The sequence below is a fragment of the Apus apus genome, chromosome 10, assembly GCF_020740795.1.
Source record: "Apus apus isolate bApuApu2 chromosome 10, bApuApu2.pri.cur, whole genome shotgun sequence".
Lineage (NCBI taxonomy): Eukaryota > Metazoa > Chordata > Aves > Apodiformes > Apodidae > Apus > Apus apus.
The window spans coordinates 4233351-4255068 of NC_067291.1; the positions used below are offsets into that span (position 1 = coordinate 4233351).

The 21718-nt window shown below is 38.2% G+C and overlaps 2 protein-coding genes across 3 annotated transcripts in view; one reads left to right on the plus strand and one right to left on the minus strand.

The window, feature by feature from the left end:
• CA12 (carbonic anhydrase 12) overlaps positions 1 to 3991 on the plus strand; it is a 38012-nt gene extending 34021 nt beyond the window's left edge. Inside the window, exons 10-11 of the mRNA XM_051628522.1 lie at positions 2375 to 2453; positions 2965 to 3991. Coding sequence (XP_051484482.1) covers positions 2375 to 2453; positions 2965 to 3052 — 167 coding nt within the window. The 3' untranslated portion in view covers positions 3053 to 3991. The remainder of the gene's footprint in view (positions 1 to 2374; positions 2454 to 2964) is intronic.
• Positions 3992 to 16094: 12103 nt separating this feature from the next.
• The window catches only part of RAB8B (RAB8B, member RAS oncogene family), a 36465-nt gene continuing 30841 nt past the window's right edge, over positions 16095 to 21718 (minus strand). For both annotated transcript variants that reach the window (XM_051628910.1, XM_051628909.1), the window contains 2 exons: positions 20758 to 20808; positions 16095 to 20264 (listed from right to left, as the gene is read on the minus strand). In XM_051628910.1, the coding sequence (XP_051484870.1) occupies positions 20172 to 20264; positions 20758 to 20808 (144 nt within the window). In that variant the 3' untranslated portion in view covers positions 16095 to 20171. The remainder of the gene's footprint in view (positions 20265 to 20757; positions 20809 to 21718) is intronic.

Below are 21718 nucleotides of genomic sequence, written 5' to 3' on the forward strand. Positions count from 1 at the left end.
TCTGTGTTCTGGTCTAGTGGGAGGTGTCTTTGTCCATGGTAGGGAGGTTGGAACTAGATGATCTGTAAGGTCCCTTCCAACACAAACCATTATGTGATTCTGTGATTCTACGTAAATCACACTCAGTACTTTAAAAGGTAGAGAGTTACAATCCATGATGCCAGTAACTGAAAATCAGGTACTGTGCGTTCCATCCAGGAATCTCTAAACACTTCACAGAAATAATGTAAGCACTGTTATTTCCATCTATGGGGGAAAATTTGACCCAGATGTGACTTTTTAAAAAATGTTGCTGTGAACCAGAGTCAAACCCAAGAATAACGTTTGGCTCTCCCCTCTGCTAAGTCACAATGTTTAGCTCCCCTGCAGAGCTGACACCAGCTATAAAAGCATTTTCAATGTATCTTTGAAGTTGGCATGACTTACCAGAGCTGAATTGTATTGCTTATTGCCTGTCCTGCTGTTCTCACCCAAGAACTGGTCTCTATGGCTACGAGAGGCATTGCTCAGTTCTACTTTAATAGAAACCCCATTCAGTCTAAGTACATTTAATTACAACATTAGCGAACCATAGAAAAATGTACTAACCATTTTTAAAAAGGTATTCATCACCCCTGTAATTTCACATTCCACCTACTACGGTCACAAAGGCCCCCTCACAGGTGCAGCCCCTCACCTCAAGAGGAAAAAAACAATTACAAAAAGGAGAAGAACTGAAAAAAAGGTCCCTGTCAAAGCACAATTAAAGTGCACCTGGTTGCTGGCTGCAATTGCTCAGCCTGATGCAGCCACCTGCACCACAGGTAGGAACAGAGTACACTTATTAAGAAGGGAAGGAGAGGCCATGAAGAGAATTATGGCTTGGGCCAGGCGACCACAGAAATCTGTGAAAGAAATCCTGTTGTGCACACACTAAAGCAGGGTTTCAGAGGTTTCTGCTTTTTCAGTCTCAAAACCGAAGGCTGCCATCCTCATCAAGCACAGCCGCCACAAGATGGGGCCACTGAACTGTGTTTTTTATGGAAAAGGCAAATGATGTGTTCGGTCACCCATATTTTGATGCCAATAATTAAAGTCTAAATTCATGCTCACTATTAACAAGTACTGCATTTCAAAATCTCTCTAATCTTAGAGCATTATTCAGCAAAATTCAAACTCCTTTATAATGTATTTTGCTTGCCAGCAATCTATTCCACTAAAATCAGCTTCACATTCATGCAACTGAAATTTATTACCATGTTCAAACCTTTCACTGCCACAAGTTAAACTGGAACTGATGTCTACCTTTGATTAAAGCCCCATGCTGAAATACTATCTAACTAAATTTTGCAAGAAGGTCTTCTTATCAAACAGAAATGCCCGCTCCCCTTCTCTTCAAACTACAAGCTCTTTTCCTACAATTATCTATTTGGTGTTACATTCTGTTGTCCGTTTGATGCACCTTTACTGTAACATTCCCCTTTTTTAAAATGCAGCTTTTCTTCAGCTCCATGGATTGCAAGCTTCTTCAATTCAGTCGGACTTAAAACTAATAAAGCATCTATTGGGTTAAATGAGATAAGGTTAAGCTCCAGGTTTTACATTTCTGTTTCCTCAACAGCTGCTTTAGTAAGAGGAAGTATTGAGATGGAATAGGTTAAACCTGTCAGCTTCACTCTGAAAGGGTTTTGGTGTTGCTTAGAGAGAAACAGTCATTTGATAAAATAGAAAAACAATGTGTAAATGAATTATAAAAATGCAGTTAATAAGAGCACTCACCGTCAGGATCTTTGGGAAGGCCAAAATAAAAACATTTTAATGCCAAAAATACATATGAAGGTCATTATCAAAGATGGCATTATCATGATGCTTAGCATCTCAATGCAAACATGAGATCACTCAGTTCTTCATACTAATATCCTGAATTCATTCTTACCTCCTTAGATGCCTTTAAGCAATGTTCTCAACAGCAAAGCATTTCACTGTTCAGCTGTCCACATTCAATGGTGTTCTTCTTTCTTAAAAAAAAAAAAAAAAGAGCATTAAATTTAACATCTTTATTTGCCTGTGTTTAGTTCTTCAGTTCTGCTTTTGCTCTCATATATTACAGCATTGAAGTCCAGTGAGTTTCTGACCTGCTGTGCCTATATGTTGGCTTTGTGACTTCAGCAGGGGTCTAAATTCACAACACTGTGAACTGTGGATCCAGCTGTGGGATCAGGATATCCCAGTACACGTTATGCAAAGTTATCCACTCCATAATTGCCAAGTGCTATGACCAAGCTGTAGAAAATTTGCAGATGCAGAATGCAAACATTTTGACAGATTAGAGACTAACCTTCTCCTCTCCAGTAAAGTGCATTAACTGGTTTGTATGCTTCCCCTCTTTTCCCAGGTTTTGTTGTTTCTGTTGTCATAGTCTGCATTCTGGGAGTTCTCATCATTCTTGCTCTAGCCTTCTGCCTACTGAAAAGGTAATGTGTCCAGCTGCCACATCACAGGAAAAGAAGTCAAACCATTTATTTCTTCCGACACAAAGAAGTGCTTATGAGTCTGAAACCTTGGATATTTTTTATAGTGGTAGTGTTTGATCTTTCATAAGATACCATATCTTCCTATAAACTTTGATTTGTAACTGTAGATGTTATTTCTCCTGTTACCTGTCCCAAAGGTCACATCATTTAAGGGGAAGAAATCTGTACTGACAGGAGCATTTAGCCAGACTGCTTGCCACCAAAGCCTAATTCTGGTAAAAAAACCTGTAAGATTACAAACCTTCCTACAGCCAGATCCCTTTGCAATCAGTGTTGACTCTGCTACACAGAATGTGTTCTCCTGAAATACTTGTAACAATAAGCTACTGTGACATTTCCAATAATACAGAGAAAAATTATCTCTTACATGCATAATGGGCCATTTTAAGTAACCAATGGTGCTTTTCCTCCACAGGAATTGCAATTATTTAATACATTTGTTTTCTTTTAGCTGCAAAAAGGGAGGCAAAGACAACAGAGGAGTCATCTACAAACCAGGCACATACAAGGAGGAGGAGGAAGACATCTCCAAACTTTGATACCCTGCTCTACCACAAAAGCACCTTCTCATTGATAGCACTGATTTATTTTGCATTGGTGGAACACATCTCTTGCTCTTGGCTAATTATAAGCCTCAAGAGTGTCCTAAAAAAACCCAACAAAACAGCCAAAAGTTTTCTGTAGCCCTGTTCTCTTGTTTTCCAGGGCAATACAATCTGAATACTCCTGAACTGAAATCCTCACCACATTCTTTTTGTGTTTGCTGCTTACTGAGTTTAGGTCTTTTAATTGATTTTACAGTTAATCCTAAATTCCAATTTTATGGTTTGTTTAGCACAGATTTTCCCATAGGTATTCAAATCTGAAGACACTCATCAAACTACATGCACCCTTACCTGCTAAATCAAGGTGCTGGTTTTAGCATCATTAATATAAACAAGACAAAAAGGCAACGTGTATTTGAGATCAGAATTTCAACTAGGCTGTTTAGTGGATATAGTTTATAAAACCACAGCAAAATGATGCTAGGACATTCACCAGTGGCTTTGTAAGAGAAATACCAGAGGAAAAGACAAGTGCAAATGCTATGAGAATGTATTGTTAATGGGATTCAAACCCAGGAACTCAGTGCTGAAAAAACTCTACTGCTAGAGGAACAGCTCACTTTCCAGTTATTACACAGCCTCACAAATCTGTTATGGAGGTCAGCCTCTGTCTGTCACTGGCATGAGAGAAGCACCTTGTCTTATTATACTGCTCTTATTTATAGTGTGTGTATGAATGATGTGCAAATACTGCTGTTGCTGCTACTTTTAAGCAGACTTGCCATTTAATAATGAAATCTTGATTAATTATTCAGTAATTTTACAGATTAATTTTATAACTGCAATTATACAGTAGATGGTTTTGCTGATTTACTTCTCTGAATTTAGTAATTTATTAGAAAGTAATAAAAATTATTTTTTCAAATCTCAAAACCTAGATATTCTTTGAGTCTCATTATGCATTGTTGAAAGTGGGAAGCACAAGCTTAACTCTATTCATTTAAATGAAGACAATTTGAAATGTCATTGACTTCAGGAAGCACAGGGCTGAGACAGCCCAGCCCCAGATGTACACAGGATTCCTCTTCATTTTGACATATAAAGTGAGTCTGAAGTGCTTGTACTTCAGTGTACAGGCAGGAAGTGACTTAGCACAGGCTTATACCTAAAATAACTTCAGGTCTGAATGCTGCTAAACACTACTGGGGAAATTCCAGTCTGAACTTTACACGTCTCTGGTTTGCATTCAGTAGCACCACCACCACATTTGTGATTTTAAATAAATAAATTGCTATTGCATGTGTTTTCTCCTTTAAAGGTGGCAGATGCATTCTTATGTTTTAGATTCTTCTCCTTCCAGCCCCAGAAAAATTGTTGAGTGTCAAAAACAAGCTTTTGAGTGAAAGGAGAAATAACTTATTGATACTTTGTACATTGTACATTAAATTTAGGAGCACAATCTTACAACTAAGTACACTGCATTTGCCAGCATTTTTATCTCACATAAACATCATATTGTTGAAATGCTAGAAATTACTTAAAAAGCTGCATTTGTGTGCTATGAGGAATATTACTTACTCTTTGAGTACAGGTGTCTAAAGACAAGAATAGATAATAAATTTTTATGATGTTCCACAGGTTTCTCTTATTTCTTCTAGAATAGTAAGATTTTCATTAGGATTTTAGTTTCCAGATCAGCTGATTAGAAACATCAATCTCTGTTTTGCATGCAACATCTTTGGCATCTGTAAAAAGAAGCATAAACATCTCAGCCAAGTACTATATGCTTACTGTCTTACATTACCAGCAAAGAAAACATATTACAATTACACATCAGGCAAAAAAAAATCTCCTTCAGAACTAATTCTTAAGCAAAAGAACAAACTGAAGAGGGATTCACACAAATATTCCTGCCACTTGTAACACCCTCTACTTGGCATGGAGACCTCCTGTGAAATCCATGCTGCCTTTAAAAATGCAAGCACATGGGAATTTTTGTTTGTATTAATACTGTATTACCAGTTTGCACTGTCAATGGTCCCTGAGCTGATAGAATCTAAACCCATACATTTTCTGGGCTCTTTAGCCACTATAATTTAATGAACCTATTAAAATATCACATTTTTAAACACTTTCTAGAACATTTATTTTGTCGTTATTACACACACGACATTTCAGATGTCCTGAAAAATCAAGCATTATCAGAAAGACAGATTTAGTTAACACACTACCATAATAAATTAAACCAAGTTACAAAAATCACAATTCAATCCTTCTCAAAATGGAAAGGCCCATTTTGAGGCTCCAGTATCAGAAACAAACCCTAAATAAACCAGAAAAGAAGTGAGAGTTAAGATGCCATAAGAGGTGCAGAGCTCTCTCCTTCCATTTCCTTGTGTTATAAGGAAACCCACTCCTTTGTGCTACACCTATACTGTGACTAAATAACCTCAAGTCCAAACTCAAAGTATTCACTTTAGGTAAGCAAACCTGAATGCCCTGACAGAGGTTCTGCATTGTCTGCCTTACTTCCTGGTTTAGTCAAGTTTCTCCCCTCAGGAAGAGGTTATCTAAACAGCAGCTACCAGGTTTTCTTTTTTTTTTCTTCAGAAAGAAGAACTCTCTTCAGAACACCCCATGATAGTTTATATAACAAAGTCTGAAATCAACTTGGTACAACATTGCCTGAACTGGCTGACCAGTCACACTGCTTGGCTAAAAGGTATGCACAGTAGGATTATGAGAAATATTTTTACTTTTTCTCCACTGAGAACAGTGTAGGGGTACAATACATCTTGCACAACTAAGTGTATTACAAATTTTGCTCAGGAAGCATTTAGTCACAAAACGTTTTGCATGTGTCGTATCTAATGTGTGAAACCAAACCCCAAAGGCTTACTTTTAACGCATACATGTAAAAGTTAATGCTCAACAAAAGCAAATTTTAACTTCTGGAAAATGCATATTAAGTACAGAAACCTTAAAAAAACAAAAACAAACAAACAACAAAAAACCCCACACCAAAACAAAAGGCTAAAATAGTGGAAGTGGAGCTGGTTTTGCTATTGTAAAGCTTCTGTGTTGAAGTAAAATGTTCTTTTCATTAATTCTGTAGCAAGATTAATTCTCATCTAAGTTTTAAGACCTAGTCCTCAACATTAAATCCGTTACCCATAGTTAAACACATACATTTAATACTGAGTCATTTGTCTCATTATTGCAGAAAGCTCCAAATGAACTATTAAGTTCTTACATGAGTGGTATCCATGAGGAGGCTGGAATTGTGCCTTTCAAACAGCTGTCTAACAAAAGGCAAGTTATGTTGTAAACAAGTATTTTTTCCCTCCCCCTAAATTCAAGAAGGCATCAGTTGCTCTAAATGATGTGTAGAGGTATTACAGAGGATGTCAGACACTATCTGGCATGCTGCTGAGCTAAAAGGAAGTCACTGTCCCTGCATAACAAGCAGCAATTCAGATTTTGAAGCGAGCCACCTCCAGTGAAGAAAGTCTAAGTCCTCATGAGGATCAGGGTAGTAAAGGATGGCTGTATGCTACCCTCATTGTGAGGATGCAGGGAAGCCTGCAAAAATAAAGATAGCTCAACCAAGTAGCAGCTATCTATGTAGCATCCAGACTTCTTTTCGCGAGAGGAGATGGTTGGTGTCAAACATCTGGGGAGGTGAAATGAAAAGGCACCATTTTAAGGAAATCAGAGCTTTTCAAAAACCCAGAGTCCTGCAATATGCAGGGGGTTTGGCTGCAGCTGTCTGTCCCAGACTCCCATTTCAGTGCTCAGGATCAGCTGACCCAGTAACCTCAAACTGAAGGAAGGCAGCAAATTACAAAGATACATGGGAAAATTAGTTATATCCCATGGGTGGGTAGATGGATACCCAGAATTGGACAGCTGCTAGGTGGAATATTCCCCTCAAATTTCCTACTACAAATAAATAATCTGTTTGTACCTCTGCCCATTTCATAGTGACCTGATAAACCACCCCACTATCCACTTCTACTGTCAAGACCTGAAGATACACAACTGACTGGTGAACTCGTAAGATCTGACATCATTGAGTGGCTCAGAACAACCAGCACCACTGCCAACCACTGCTTTTTTATTTCCAAGTAATCAAATGTTCTGAAATTCTAAATTCAAACTGTAAATAGTTATTCTTAGGCACTGAGCATATTTTGAAAAATCAGTTTATAACTTAATTGTGATGTGGGTGTTTTTTAACCATAAATACAGCTTGAGACAAAAAAAAATTAAAACGATACTGTGGGGTTTCTATTACTACTTTGCAAGGAACATTTAAATCCTACCAACAGTTTCACTTTATGTTTCTTGTTTTTCCATCTACTTAAAAAAATACACTTTTCTTCATCACTAGAAAATGTAAACTAGCCCACAGTCCTCTTTAAAGGAAGGCAATATTTATATGTTCTGCATTTAAAAAATGCCAGATAATCAGCAACATTACAGAGAAGTAAAATCTTGACACCTTGTTTCAGTTTTGGCTGCCTATTCAACAAGCAAATGTTTACAGACAGATTTCAATTTCTCAGTACTTTAATTAAGCCCAAGAAAAGCAAACAGAAGACTATGTATCACACACACAATTTCTCACCATGTTCATCTTTCAGAGTCAATGAAAAAACACCAGTGACCGCTGGCTGGCTTTACAGGGCTGTACAGCACTTGGAGTAGATGTGTCCAACTGCCAGGAACAGCACAGGCTGACAACACCAAGTATCCAGCACCATCATATGCCAAAGTCTTTATTTCTTTAACATCAACGTTTAGTATGTGCTTGATCCTCCAATAAATAAGTAAGAAGTAACAAAGAGATCACTTGGAAGCCTTGGGGAACCAAGCTGTGAAATGTTTTGTTGGTACTGGTTTTAGATCATGGGCTCTGCCCATGTTCTAACCTAGAACCATAACACACTTACTGCACAGCTTTAGACAACTTGTTTATTCACTAGTTTTTTTTAAACTTACGCTCCTGTTCTATAACTAATGTAACTCCTTGCACCTTGTCCCCTCCTGAACAGCCTTTCTACGACAATATGGCAGCTACAGTTTCAGAACATCATTCCTCACTGAGAAAAGACTGCTGGCCAGCAAATCAACACCTAACATTAGGATCATTCAAAAGAAGTAATTTTATTAATAGAGAGCATTCTTGTGAATGTTAAGTTCTATTCTGCCAGTCCCTCAATTTGAGCAGTTTGAAAAAAAAGTGTTAAAATAATTTTGCAAAACAGCTAAACAGAACAGTAAATGGTTAAACTTGGAAATAACACCCATCACTTGTATGTTCCTCTTAATGAGCACGAACTGTGACAATACACTAAATTACAACGTAGCTTTTTAAGGTGAAACTACGAAACAGAAGTTTCCCAAACAACTTGGTGTGTTATTTGAAACTTTCTGTGGTATCCTAAGACTACAGTAAGAACAAATAGGAGCCACTGTTAACTCTTGGTTTTAGTACAGTCTGAGAGAAACACAGAGCAACTGTCTGTGGATGGATCCCACTGTACCTCAACTGATGTAAACCCTATTATAGTTCACATTAGCTGCAGGTACTTACCTAGACCTTAGGAAAAAAAGGAAAAAAGACACTCAAACAATTCCACATTTAAAATGTGTGCTTCTATCAAATCAGGTGTCACCAAAGTCAGTAAAATATATGTAAACAAATGTCAAACTAGAAGTTTATGACAATTTAAAGGAACAGAACTTGGAAATTTTGTACATTTTCATTAATGCATTAATTTTATTTGAGCAATATATATATATATATTCATAGAATGGTTTTGATCAGAAAAGACCTTTAAAATAATCCAGTCCAACCACTAACCCAACTCTACTGAGTCTGGTGCTAAACCCTCTTTTAAACACCTCCAAGGACAGCCTGTGCCCATGTTTGATAACCTTTTCAGTGAAGAAACATTGAACAGTCTCAGAAAAAAGCAATAGTTCCAAAAAAAGAAGCTGAAAGTCCAATTATTTTATTTTCTCTTAAGAACATAATAACTATTACTAAAACTGATATGTAAGACAGTTTCTGATTCCAGAGAAGTGAAATAGCACCATCTAGTGACTTATGAGAAAATCCAGTCAGGAAAGTTGTCACTTCAACTTCTCAGCACGTATGTTCAAGTTCGGAAACAATAGCAAAAGGAAATGTAAAAATAAACATGAATGCTGGAACACTTAATATGGAAGAAGGAAATGAAAGTCAAGTGTTATTACTCATAGATTATTTTTTTTACCAAACTGGTTACCTGTAGTCTCCAGCGTATTATGGTTTTGGAGACACATACAATATAAATTGAATAGTCACACACTACTGACCCAAATATCTTCCCAGGAAAGCCAAATGCTTTTCAAGAAATGGCAACAACAGCTTATTGAGGAGTTTTCTATAAATAAATGGTAACACACATAGTCATCAAAATTAATGAATATAGATTAACTTTGGATGCATCTCTCCACTGATAAAATCAAGTAAGGCAGTGGGCCCTTCAATCAATAAGAACACATCACATTTGCACCAGCACCATGACCCCAGGTGTGTACGTTCACTGATGCACATTTGCAGCAGATTGCCTAAAAGCTGCCAGCATAGAACATGTCTAAACTATTTTTCCAGAACAAACTTCTGCGCTTCTGAACAGAGTGCATTTATAAAGTCTTCTAGGAATTCATCCACCAGGAAAATACGGACAAATATCAGCACGTTGGCTACTTTTTGTATTTTTTCCTCTGTGCTCTTCTTGAAGGAATATATTGAAGAAAACCTTAGCTACATTTTCCCAATAAGAAGTCACGTGCCCTCTAGAGGAATATCAAGGAAGGCTTTTCCTTTAGGAACTGCTATACAAAAAGTCGGTAAATGAGGTGGCATAGGGGAGATTATATACCCTCCAGACATTTTTCACCAATGTTTCCTTTTTCTTGTTCTTTGCTTTCTGTGTGTATTTAACAAACACAAAAAATAGTTTCTTGCTTTGCTAGAAAAGTTGTGTCTAGAAACTCAAAACCCCATCAAACCCCGTTACTCTAAACTTTTAGTGTCCCCCACCCTAAAAACCTGGTTTAGTTTTAGCAGAGCACAGAAATGAGTGTATGAGCAGACTGCCCTTCCTCTTTCACAGCTGATTTTACTTCAAGGTGAAATTTCAGCCTGCAAGAATGGCTTTCAGCTGCCACAGTATAAATGTAATCAGTCTTTCCAGAACACCTGCAGAGCTCACTTTAAATTTTACCAAAACCTGTATGATTTTCAAAATGTGTTTTTTTAAAAAAACCTTTAACTGAAAATACACAGGGATATTATTGATAAAAATTGACATTTGTTTTAACCAACATGAAGACGAACACAGTGGAAGCCCACAGACTCTCATTTTGAAATTATGACTTTTCCAGTCTCATCTACAGACATGTTTGTCATGGGACTGAAACAACAAGGACTTCTGGTCATAAAAAGCAGTAAAATAAGAAAAAGACATGTTAGAGTATCTTCTAAAAATTTGCATTAATATCCTGAAGTTAAAAAGGCATGCAAATAATTCAGAGAAAATATTAACAAATATGCCTTTTTAGGATTATCTGTTACTGTATTATGTCCTTTGGTTGCAATAAATTTATACTAACTGAATTAGTTACATATTTTAAAAGTGATACATTAACCACTCCCTCAAATGAAAAGGGAAAAAATTATAATTTCTGCTACTTAAAGCCTTATAATAAGGGACTTTACCACCATTTAAATTTTAGGACTCTGCATGTCTCAAAGTAAAAGTAGCAGAAAATTTCAAAGAAAATTAGCTTGCTGTCAAAAGCTCACTTCTGATGTAGATGGTCCTCACAGAGGAGGCTGAGCTCACCTGATGGAAACCACTGCTCTAGATCAAGAATGGCAGACTTGCCATGGAGTCTTTCAAGAGACACTTAAACATCTGACATCTCCTTTGAAAACAGAAGGAGGATGAATCTGGAACTACTGAAACTACTGAGGGTGGCAGTATATTATCAGGGTATGGGAGGTCTTTGGTGACCAATTGAAAACCAGAAGCACAAAGCAATTTTATTATCAGATGGTAACAGAATATTCTAACTACGGTAAATGTGCAGAAATGCTCAGCATACAGAGGGGCTCACCTTTTCAGCCACCTCTACAGCTGAATCTTTGATTATTAATGTAATCTAACAACTGGCATAAGTATCATAATACAATCTTGATCTTGGTCACACAGGGCAGGCCACATGCACATGTCTGTCAAAAAGCTGTCAAAAGTCCAGTGGAATCAGGTAGCTAAATCACTGATATGGGAAATATACACTGAATATAAACTGAAAATAAAAACTTAATCTTTTTTCTCTTGGTTTAACATCAGGAATAATAACTGGCAAAACCTCATTATCCTTTTGTACATGTTACCTGAAATAGAAGAGGCAACCCATGAAGGACTGTGGGTTTTTTTTTACTGTTTTGAGTTATTAAAGACTACATTTCTGTCATAAAGCTGTAATTACAGGGTAAGTATCACAGGATGCTATGCACGCAATCCCAGGTCAGTAAAGGAGCTGTTGCTTTTGCAACTATAAGCCACTCATCTGACCTTTTATATAGTTGTCACAAGACAATGTACCACGATATCAAAGGCTACCACATGATGCTGCAACAAACTTCTCAAAAAACGTACCTGACTCTATTAATTTCATGTTCTCATTTACCCAGAATTTAAATAAAAGGGAAAAAAAAGACCAACAGAAAGCCCACCACTTTTAAAGGTCAAATTAAGTATTTCACTCTATATCCTTAAGGAAAATGCATTTTAGAAAGCTTATGTATCATTTTGCTCTTTACAGAAAGAGCTACAGTGTCCTAGGTTGAAGAAAAATGGCAGACAGTAATAACTCATAAAAATTCCAAATATATGGTTGAAAGAGTGTTTATACTTTCAAACTTACTTTAACAAGTCATGATAAACAAACTATTTTGTTGTAAGCTCACTTTCTTTCCAGGAGGTGGCTCTTACTATGGAAGAAAGTTCCTATTAGCTGTGTTTGATCTCCAATTTGCATAATAGACTCAAATTTTAAAAGTTCCTAAGTTTCATTATTTGCTTTAAGGCTGCAACAACTTTATTTTCTATGATTAAATGCAACCCCTGAGAAAGTATGTTGCCCCAGGAGAAGTGCTGCTACTAAATACTGTTAGATATTTGTCCAATATGCTTCCATAGTTAAAGCATTTCCAGTGGATGGAAAATATCATCTAATTTACTTCAAAAGCCTGTTGTAGGTAACGCCGAAGTTCCTGGAGCAGAACAGGAAGCGCCTCTCCAAAGATGAGCACACTTTTTCCATACTGATGCTTAACGGCTGCCACCCATTTGAACAGCAACAAGTCACACAAGGGAAACAAGCAGCAGGGAGACCAGCCAGACCAAAGCCCTTGAATCAAAGAGGAGGTAAAAAAAAAAAAAACCCAAAGAGCTGCTATCCATATTGCATTTTCCACTCACATCTGAAATTTCCAATACAGATCTCCATGAGACAAATAAATTGGTTAGAAAGTTGCAGAGTAAATACCACAAAAGAAACATGTTCTAAAGGAGAGTGCGTTTCCCATGAGGAGAAACCATTTCTTAAGAAAAATCAAACTAGCAATTTCATCTCTGATGTGGACAGGGTGGTAAAAACAGTTAAATAACTCCACTCGCTCATGCAAACTAGGTTACTGCTGGAAGAGGAAGGCCTAGGGTAATTAGACTCTGTGAGAAAGTACAGAGAAGCGGACCCAGCTTCTAAAACCGCTTTTGCTAACCTCTGTCTCCTACCACAGCTGCGATTCTTGGGAATGCCTGCCAGGCAGCAAAACGAAACAACACTGACTTGAAATTAATTAGCCAGCACACATGAAACCGGAGGGTCTGCCCAGACACGGGAGCTGGAACAGGCCCAAGCAGGGGCTGCCGGGCCCGGGGCCCTCCCGGCCCGCAGCCGGCCCGGGGCAGGCCGAGGCGAGGAGCAGCTGCCGGCAGCTCGGCCCTGCCCGGCCCCCCTGCCGCCTCCCCGCTCTGCGGGCCCCGCGCCGGGATCCCGGCCCGCGCCTCACGGAAACCCGCAGGAAGGCGGGCAGGCCGCAACAGCCCGCGCTGCGGCGCCCGCTCCCCTCCCTCCCTCCCTCCGCTGCCCCTGAAGGCGGGGCCGCCGCCTCCCGCCGCCGCCACGCCGGTCCCCGCCGCCCGGGAGCGTTACCTGCGGCCGGCCCGGCGCTGCCCGCCCGGCGCTGCCCGCCCACCGCAGCCCGGCCGCGGGCCCGGGGGAGACGCCGCCGCTCCCCTCAGCGGCTGCGGGCGGGAAGCGGCGCGCGGCGGGCGCGCGGGCAGGGAGCAATTAATGCGATAATGACCCGCGCAGCTGCCCGGGCGGCTGCTGATGGCGGGCACTGCCCCCTGCCCTGCTGCAAAATGCCTTACGCAACAGGCTTTAAGACACAAGCGGTTGTTTTATTGAGCGAGTTGTACAAAGTCAGTGGGTTTCAGGTGAGGAAGCTCCGCAGCAGCGCCGGGTAGCCCCGGGCAGAACTTGGTCAGGCTTCTTGGAAAAGTGCCATCCTTCTTCTGGAATACATACCAGAGCTAGCTAGTTGCTATAGTGCCTGGAAAAATAAAAAGAAAGAAGAAGTAAAGTAACACTAAGGATTTAAAAACGGTCTCGAAAATAAATGTCCAACTTTTTATTTTTTTGAGAGATAGCGTTATTGACATCACCGATGCTTCACTTGTATTAATTGGGTAAGTAAAGACTGCACTTTTCTCTAGAGGTGAGCAGATTGCCAGTGGTGCAACAAACTTAGGTATGTGCAGGAAAGTGATGGAAGTGCCACAAACTGTGCATACAAGCATTTGAGAAAGGTGCAGTCTCAGGAGTTCTAGGCGCTGCCGTTTTCCACCCCAAGGTAAGTATGTTCTCAGCAGCATCGCCGCTTTATGCTGTTCTGCAAGGGTGTTAAACCAGGTCAGAAAGGTTAGTGAGCAGAATGGTCATGTCCCTCTGAGAAATCAAAACCCATTTTGAAACAAGTCCATCAGTCTGAGAGACCACTGCCTAACTCCAGGCCTTGGGACAGCACCTGCAGCTGTGTATGATGGACGCTCCCTTGGAATGGTGGCATACACAGAAAAGTCACCTCCATCATCTACTCAAGGAAGGCACTGAAGCCTAAACAGGATGACATTCTCAACACAGCAAATGTCTACAGAATACTTATTCACTAAGAAGACAGTACAATGTATTCAGCAGTAGAGTTCAAGTCACACATGCTTTCTACAATTCATTAAATATGTTAATTTCTCAGATGAGGAAAATGTTCATATCCTGCTCAAAACCTACAATTTATAGTAAATACCTGCTCAGAGAGATTTGTGTAAGAGTTGTTCAGAGCAGAAGCTCAGTGGCAGTGTGATCTGCTGAAGACGTAACGAGTTTTTGAAGCAACTACAGAACATTCCTAGAGCAGTAAAAATTCTCTTCAGTATATTTTGCATTTCATTCCGTGCCCTTTCTTTAAACCTCTAGATAGCAAGAATAACACTATATCCCCTGAAGATTACAATCTTTCTAAGGAAAAATAACTTTGAAATCTACATTATATTGACTTCAGTATAGTTGAAGAATTCTAAAGAACCACTAGTCAACCAAGTTGAAAAAAGAACCAGTTAGGAAAAAGACAATTTACCAGATTATAAAAGCTGGATACATTCTACACATGTGCCAAGAACTTGCTTCTGGTCTACAACTGTGCACTACTTGTACAGTAATTGCTAGTCTGCAACCAAAAATAGATACAGGAACTGTAATAAATCACCATTTTTAAGTAGTGTAAGTATGCCAGCTATTTCCTTTTAACAAATGAAGAATGCAAATGTATTAAAAATGTTATCGGGATGCAGACACATGCCACTAACTTTTGTGAGAACTGAAGGACTTGCAGAAGTGATTTTGGGACTGCTGAGCATCTAGAACCAGTTCAGATCAAGGGGATCTGCAAGATAATGTTTAAACAGCTGGTCCTAAAGCAACAAAAGTATGTGCCAGAAGCAGTTTGAAAGAAAACACAACAAACCAAACTAAAACCAACAAATAAGGCTTAATGAGAACGTAACTCTAGCTTTCTGTGCCTAAGGTAAAGAGACAATACATCCTTTCAGCTAAATACAGTTGAACATACAAAAATCATTAACTTTAGAAGCTACTTGTCATCCATGCATTTCCCATTTATTCCCTAGGGTGCCCCCTTGGGCATCTCAACCATTAATCTGCATTTGTCTTAGGTAGACAAAATCATTCTTTCCAGAGGTTTACTAATTTTCATATAAATTAAGAGTTACTGCCAAACCACAATAATTCAGAAGTCAAGAACTATTGTCAATATAGTAGCAAACAAATACTTCTGTCAAATACCTCAATATTCAGAAGGAAGCTGGACAAACAATATTTGCTATATTAATTCATTATATTTTTGCCTCAGGTTACTGAAGAGTCATTACCTTTCATGTTAACAGTGATTTAAAACCACCAAAAAAAGAAAATGTTAATACCTTAAGTGACTAATTCTTAAGTGAGATAATTCTTAATCAAATTGGAGACTGTCTCTCATGTCCACTTTAATGGGATTGCTGAGAAGTTACCTTGGAAGGGTATTTCATGACACTAAATGTCTGGAAAAATGGTTCCTTAAAGAAGCTGGAGGTTGATGAAATAATATATTTAGATTTAAGCAATCACTACAGGAATAGAGGATATTTCAGGAGAAATCTAAAAAACAGCCCAGTTTAGGAACAACCAAAGCCAAACAAAAACCCTTGTGGTCTGCCACTCAAGTTTAAGCAAAGCTTTACAGATACAACTCAGCTGGACACCCTTCCACCACAGATGTATCAAAAATAGAGTGGAAATGCCAACTGTATAAGAACTAGGTGGAATATTTCATAAAAAATACTCCAAATACTTTTAATTATGTAACTTTTATTTGAGACACACATTGTTGTAAAAAAGTTCACATGGAATAATAAAACCATCAGAGTGTGAAGGGTTTTTTAGGGGTTGGGTTTGGGGTTTTTTTGTCTATACACATCAGTACACAATTAATGATTAAGTTTACAGGTTAACCACACAACAAGTTCACTTTTATCTGCAGGAGCTTTTCACATTACACCTTTATACCAGAGATAAAATGTGCTTAAACACACACAGTAGAACACTTCTATTTAAAAATTAAACATTTTCTCAAGGACTATACTTTTTATTCTGAATTTAGTAGCTATATAGCATTAAAATAACTGTAATTGAAGTTTTATTTGCAAAAATGTTTGTAAGGCCATAGGAATGCACTGAAATACTTAAGTTCACCAGAAATGAGAAAAAATAAATGGAAATCCTGCTTTTGTGGAAGAAAGAAATACAAGTTTTATTTATGAGAATGGCATAAGCAGTTCAGTGAATGGAGGAGAAAGAAGACCTGTTGTCACCTACAGACCAATCCTTAAGAAGTTCAACATTGCAAATTTTCAGTTACATTAATAGATAACCAAATAACAGATGCATTTTCACAAATAACACATTTATGCATTTTACACATTATTCATGTGCTTTCAAATCATTATCCATTCACAATATTTTAATGTGATGTATATATTCAAGGCTCCTTTATTCATTTGTGAAAATGATCCACTTAATTCACTTGACTTCAGTAGACTAGTATGGGAAAGGTACTTACAATGGGAAATACTTTCTGTAAAGGAACTACAGGTCTGAAAAGTAAATCAGCATTTGAGTCTGTCCCCCAAATAGTAAAGTGAGCTGTGTTAAGTTTCATGAGTGGTTTAAGTAATAACAGAACTTCCAGACAGTAAGTAAATCAAATATTCTATACACATTCAACAAAAACATCTTCTGCATGTTTTGCTCAGCACAGACTGAAAGCTAAAATTGCAAAGCACTGAGACCAATTTTTTGTTTGGTTGGTTGGGTTTTTTTAAACCATTCAGAAATATCCTGTGCAAGATACAGTCCACAGACATGGGGCTGAGGGAAAGACTTCAGAAAACTCTACAGCATAAGTGGAATTTCTGTTTTATCAAAATCCACCAAAAATATCTGCCTTTCCTGAAAGGTTAATGGCAATTTCTGGAACAAAACAGAAACATATTTGCTGCTTAATGATTAATAGTTACATGACTTGCATTCTAAGGGACATTATAATACTAACTAGTTAACTGAGGTATAGTTCAGAGTCTGTCAAAATTTACATTATATAGGCTTGAGCAAAGTAGCAACAGAGACTGGCCAAAACAATCAAGAGTATTAGAGAAGCCTGCAGTACCCAGCATCTGATGACAAATGGTATTTCTGCCTTCTAAAGGAAATTGTAGCTAAAAAAAAACCTCCCAGTAAGACATACAGCTGATTTGCACACTAAGATACAGCACATTTTTCAATGTCTGACAGGGCAGAGTGTACACAGAAAGAGGTCTGTACTGACCAAAAGTTAGCACTCCAAGAAAGTGCAGCCACTCAGCTGTTTAATACTGCTGGAGAAGAGAGTGGGGGCAAAACTAGGAAGAAAGAGAGAAATCTGCATTTTACCTTATCCATAAGACCACATGAAATTAGATTTCTTCAGTTTCAGCAGGGGACAACAAAATTGCATTAAATTCTTCTACAAATAGAAAAAGATGAACTTCACACGAACATTAAGCAAAGTGAAATATTTACGGCATTGTTTTATCATGCATAAAGTGAATTTCCTATGGTCTTACCTCACATTTATGTACAGTTTAGCACAGCTAAATGTAAGAAAATAGCAAGTTGTTTTTGCCCCCCCTCCCCACCCCCCTTCCATTCAGAGCAGATACCCCAGTTTGCTGCTGCTTCAAGAAGCACTTCATAGACTCTACTACTTACAGGCTCTTTCAACAGGAAGATCATGGAGACTAATATTGAATGAACACTTAACCACACAGCAGAGACCGGAAAAACAATACAAAGCATTCTGTAAACGGTGCCAAACACAGAACATGTCAGTTTTGGTTTGCAGACAACCCCTGAGATAAAAATCAAAGTATTACGACACCAAGTAAGTCAGAGGTAAATTACTGAAAATAAACAACATTCATAATTGGTGTCACAACACTTTCTGTATAGAAGCACTTTTTTTAACCATACAGAAAACAGAACTGCTTTAGCCTGTCCGAGAAACACATCAAGGGTGGACAACAGAGCAGTTAGGGTTGCTTTGTTTTTTCACTAAACCTTGTTGCCATGAATTTTCTGTTTTAGTGCTGCAACAGCAGTTAATGAGATTTGCCAGCTAGTCACAATAACTATTTCTACATGTGGGGACAGGTTAATAACCACTTAAAACTTCATGGAAACAGCGACTAATGTTAAACCTTTTAACATCAGAAGTCTTTATATCTAACTCTATTGGCCCATTCACTTTCAAAATATTTACAACAAACCCAGAGATACCAAATTCAGTACCTGACACCCCAAAATGAAGTGGTTATCTATGGTAACAACCAACTTGCTGTTTACCAACTCGAGACAATGAAGCAAAAGCAAGCACATCAGACATGGCCTTGGACAATGACAGAACGCACCTATCCCCCTAGTAAAACAAACATATTGGAGACAAACTTGTAGTTAAAGCTTAAAATGGTCCAAGTTTGGCACATCAACAGAACTAAAGCACCTGTTTTAATTGCTCATAGAGGAAATCTTTCAGAGGACAATAAAAAAGTAGTAGAACAAAGACTGGGTTATACAATGCTCAGTTGAGTAAAAAAGGCAACTACGTTTCAACTCCGCTTCTAACAGTCTAGGTCACTGTACCAGTTTTTGATGAAAAAATAACTGCTTGAGCAGACCAAAGAGGGCCTCAAACATGCAGCATTAACTGCATAACTAACAGTACACTACAGCCCTAATGCGACCCATTTCCTTGGTGCCAGAACTTGATAAACTTTAGCAACTGCTCAGGAAGCTAGTTTTTTGGACACCTATGTTGTCAAAGGGTTGATGCTTACAGACATTAACAATTTATCCTTAGAATGACAGTAGAAATGGAAGTCACCTTTAGAAGCAGTTATTTCTAAACAAATGAATCTGCAAAGAGGTTACTCAAAACTCATGCATTCAGCTTCCACAAGCCACTGAAGTGACAGCGATGAGGCCAGTTTGTGAGGATGATCTCAACTCTAGAGTGTACTTCCTCATGGGAAACAAAAAATGGTGCAGACAGTTTGAGTTACCAAAGGGCAGTTAAGTGAGGAAAGACACTCTTGTTTATTCAAATAACTGAAAGGTGCATTTGTGAATCAGACAGTGACTGGCAATTCCAAACACAACTTTGCTAAGTCTGGTAAAGAAAGAAAAGCAACATTCTACATTCAGAACAGAAGCCACGGCTTCTACATCAACAGATTTGTGCATCTAAGAGACAAAACCATACAAATTGTTAAATGCCAATTGTTATTGTAATTCTCATCACTAGAGTGTCAACATCCATACTGCAGTCATGGCCACAAGTATACAGCATAGAAAATAATGGAAGTGAGACTTAAATTTTTCCTCTGGCTCTTCTGCTTGAAAATAAATTTGTTTAAAAAAGAGAAAGAAAAACCCTGCACAAATCTGTTAAGAATCTTACTTACAAGTCAAACTGTGCAAATACAGATGTAAGATTGTGCTGTAACAGGCAGTAAGAGGCCAATATGGATGTGCAAAGTTAAAAGAAACATAGCAGCTTTTGCAACAGGCAATAAAACAGAAAGTAAAAAAGGAAAACAAGTTAACTCTTGCATTTGTGTCTCCACTTCATAGCTTCCATATCTGAGAAAGAAGAGCCTGACAGGTCAATAGGCTTAGTGAGCAAAATCCACTTGGTATTTTGTGTATCGCAGTCTACGTTCAATGGAGCTCTCAGCAGCAGCTTGGTGGTATTATTTCTGAGGCTTTGTGACCCTGTGCTTTCAAAGAAGCAGAAAAGGTTCTAAGTGTGCTGCAGTCTATCATTCCAAGTTCATCAAAGTAGCGTGCATCGAAAGAAGCTGCTCTTCTTAGACCGATTTTCTGTTATTTTTACTGGCCCACCTGCCCCTGATGAACTGTTGTCGTTCTGAAAGAGAGAAGAGTATCAACATCATAAAATGCAGAAAAAAAGATGTTTAGCTTTCCTAGTTTACCACCACACTTCCCCCTCCCCACCTTGCAAAGCAACAACCAGAGTACTGGTTTTTTGAAGTTCAAGCTCCTCAATTATCCAGACTCTCTTAATCACACAGTAAAACTGCCCATTTTAAAAAGAAGCATTTATCCAACAAACCAGACCTCTAGTATTAGCTGCAGGACTGACTACATCATCTGATGTTTAATAAAGCAAGGATTACACTGTTACACTTAAAAAGCACACATCAGTTTCAGACTACCCAATGTTAATATTAATGCAAAATAAATAAGTTACATACTGATGTGTGATCATGTGATAAAGCACTGTTTGCTCAAATTTTATTTGAGCAAAAATTCCTAGGACTATTTTGCTAGGGCTACTACTCAGCCCATTATTAAAGCAGTCATTTCATCTAGTTTGTATGCCAACTGGAAATACAAACCATTTTTCTGTTGAGCTTTGTCATAATGTCCCGTGCAAGTGTGAAAAAAGCCTGGTGAGGAGTGGGAATAAAAAAAAAAAACAAAACAAGTTAGTCATAAGACACATTAAAGACAAAATAGATTTGGAGTATCCACACGTTAACAACCCGTTATTCTGCAGGCCACTGGAGCTGCAAGGCACTATGTACCATTGCTGTTTACTTAAAACTGCAATAAGCATGCTTTAAAAGAAAAAAAAAAAATATGTTTTTTTAGTCTCCATCCCTCCAGTTTCTGAAGAAAGTGTACAGACTTTGCCATTGCATACCTCTTGGGGAAAAAAAAAAATCTGAAGAGAAGGTTGCATACACTAATACTTTTTTTTTTTTTTTTTTTTTTAACCAGGCTGAACTGTTTGCATCACAATTAGAAACCCTCAGGTAGGTTTGAAGATGGCACGACTGGGAATTCACATTTAGGTTAGCTTGCTTTCTGCTCTCTACTGTTTTTGTTCCTGGTCCATCTATAATGTTATTCATGCTTCTGACAGCTCCATAAAAAACAACAACAAAAGAACAAAACACCACCACACAACAAAAAACTACCACATTGCCAAACCTCAGCATCTCTGACTTGAATATATGAAGGAGCAAAGAAAATTTTGTAGCAGAAAAACTCTGCAATTCTCCAGAAGCTGGGAAAGCAGCTCCTCTAACATCAGCTTATGACAGTCTATGCTGATGTTCCAGGTTAACATACAAATCTTCAGTCTCACCTCCATAGTATTCAGACACAATAGCATGTTATTCTGAAAGTAAAGAATCTTTAATCCCCTTTTCCACCCAAAGCATTGTTCTAAAATTACACCTTTTCCCTGTCCAAAAGTTAAGTAGTAAGGCACAAAAGTCTAAAGCAGGTGTTTGCTACAGTGACAGTAAAACATTCTATTAACACCCATTTAAAAACAATTCCAGACATAGC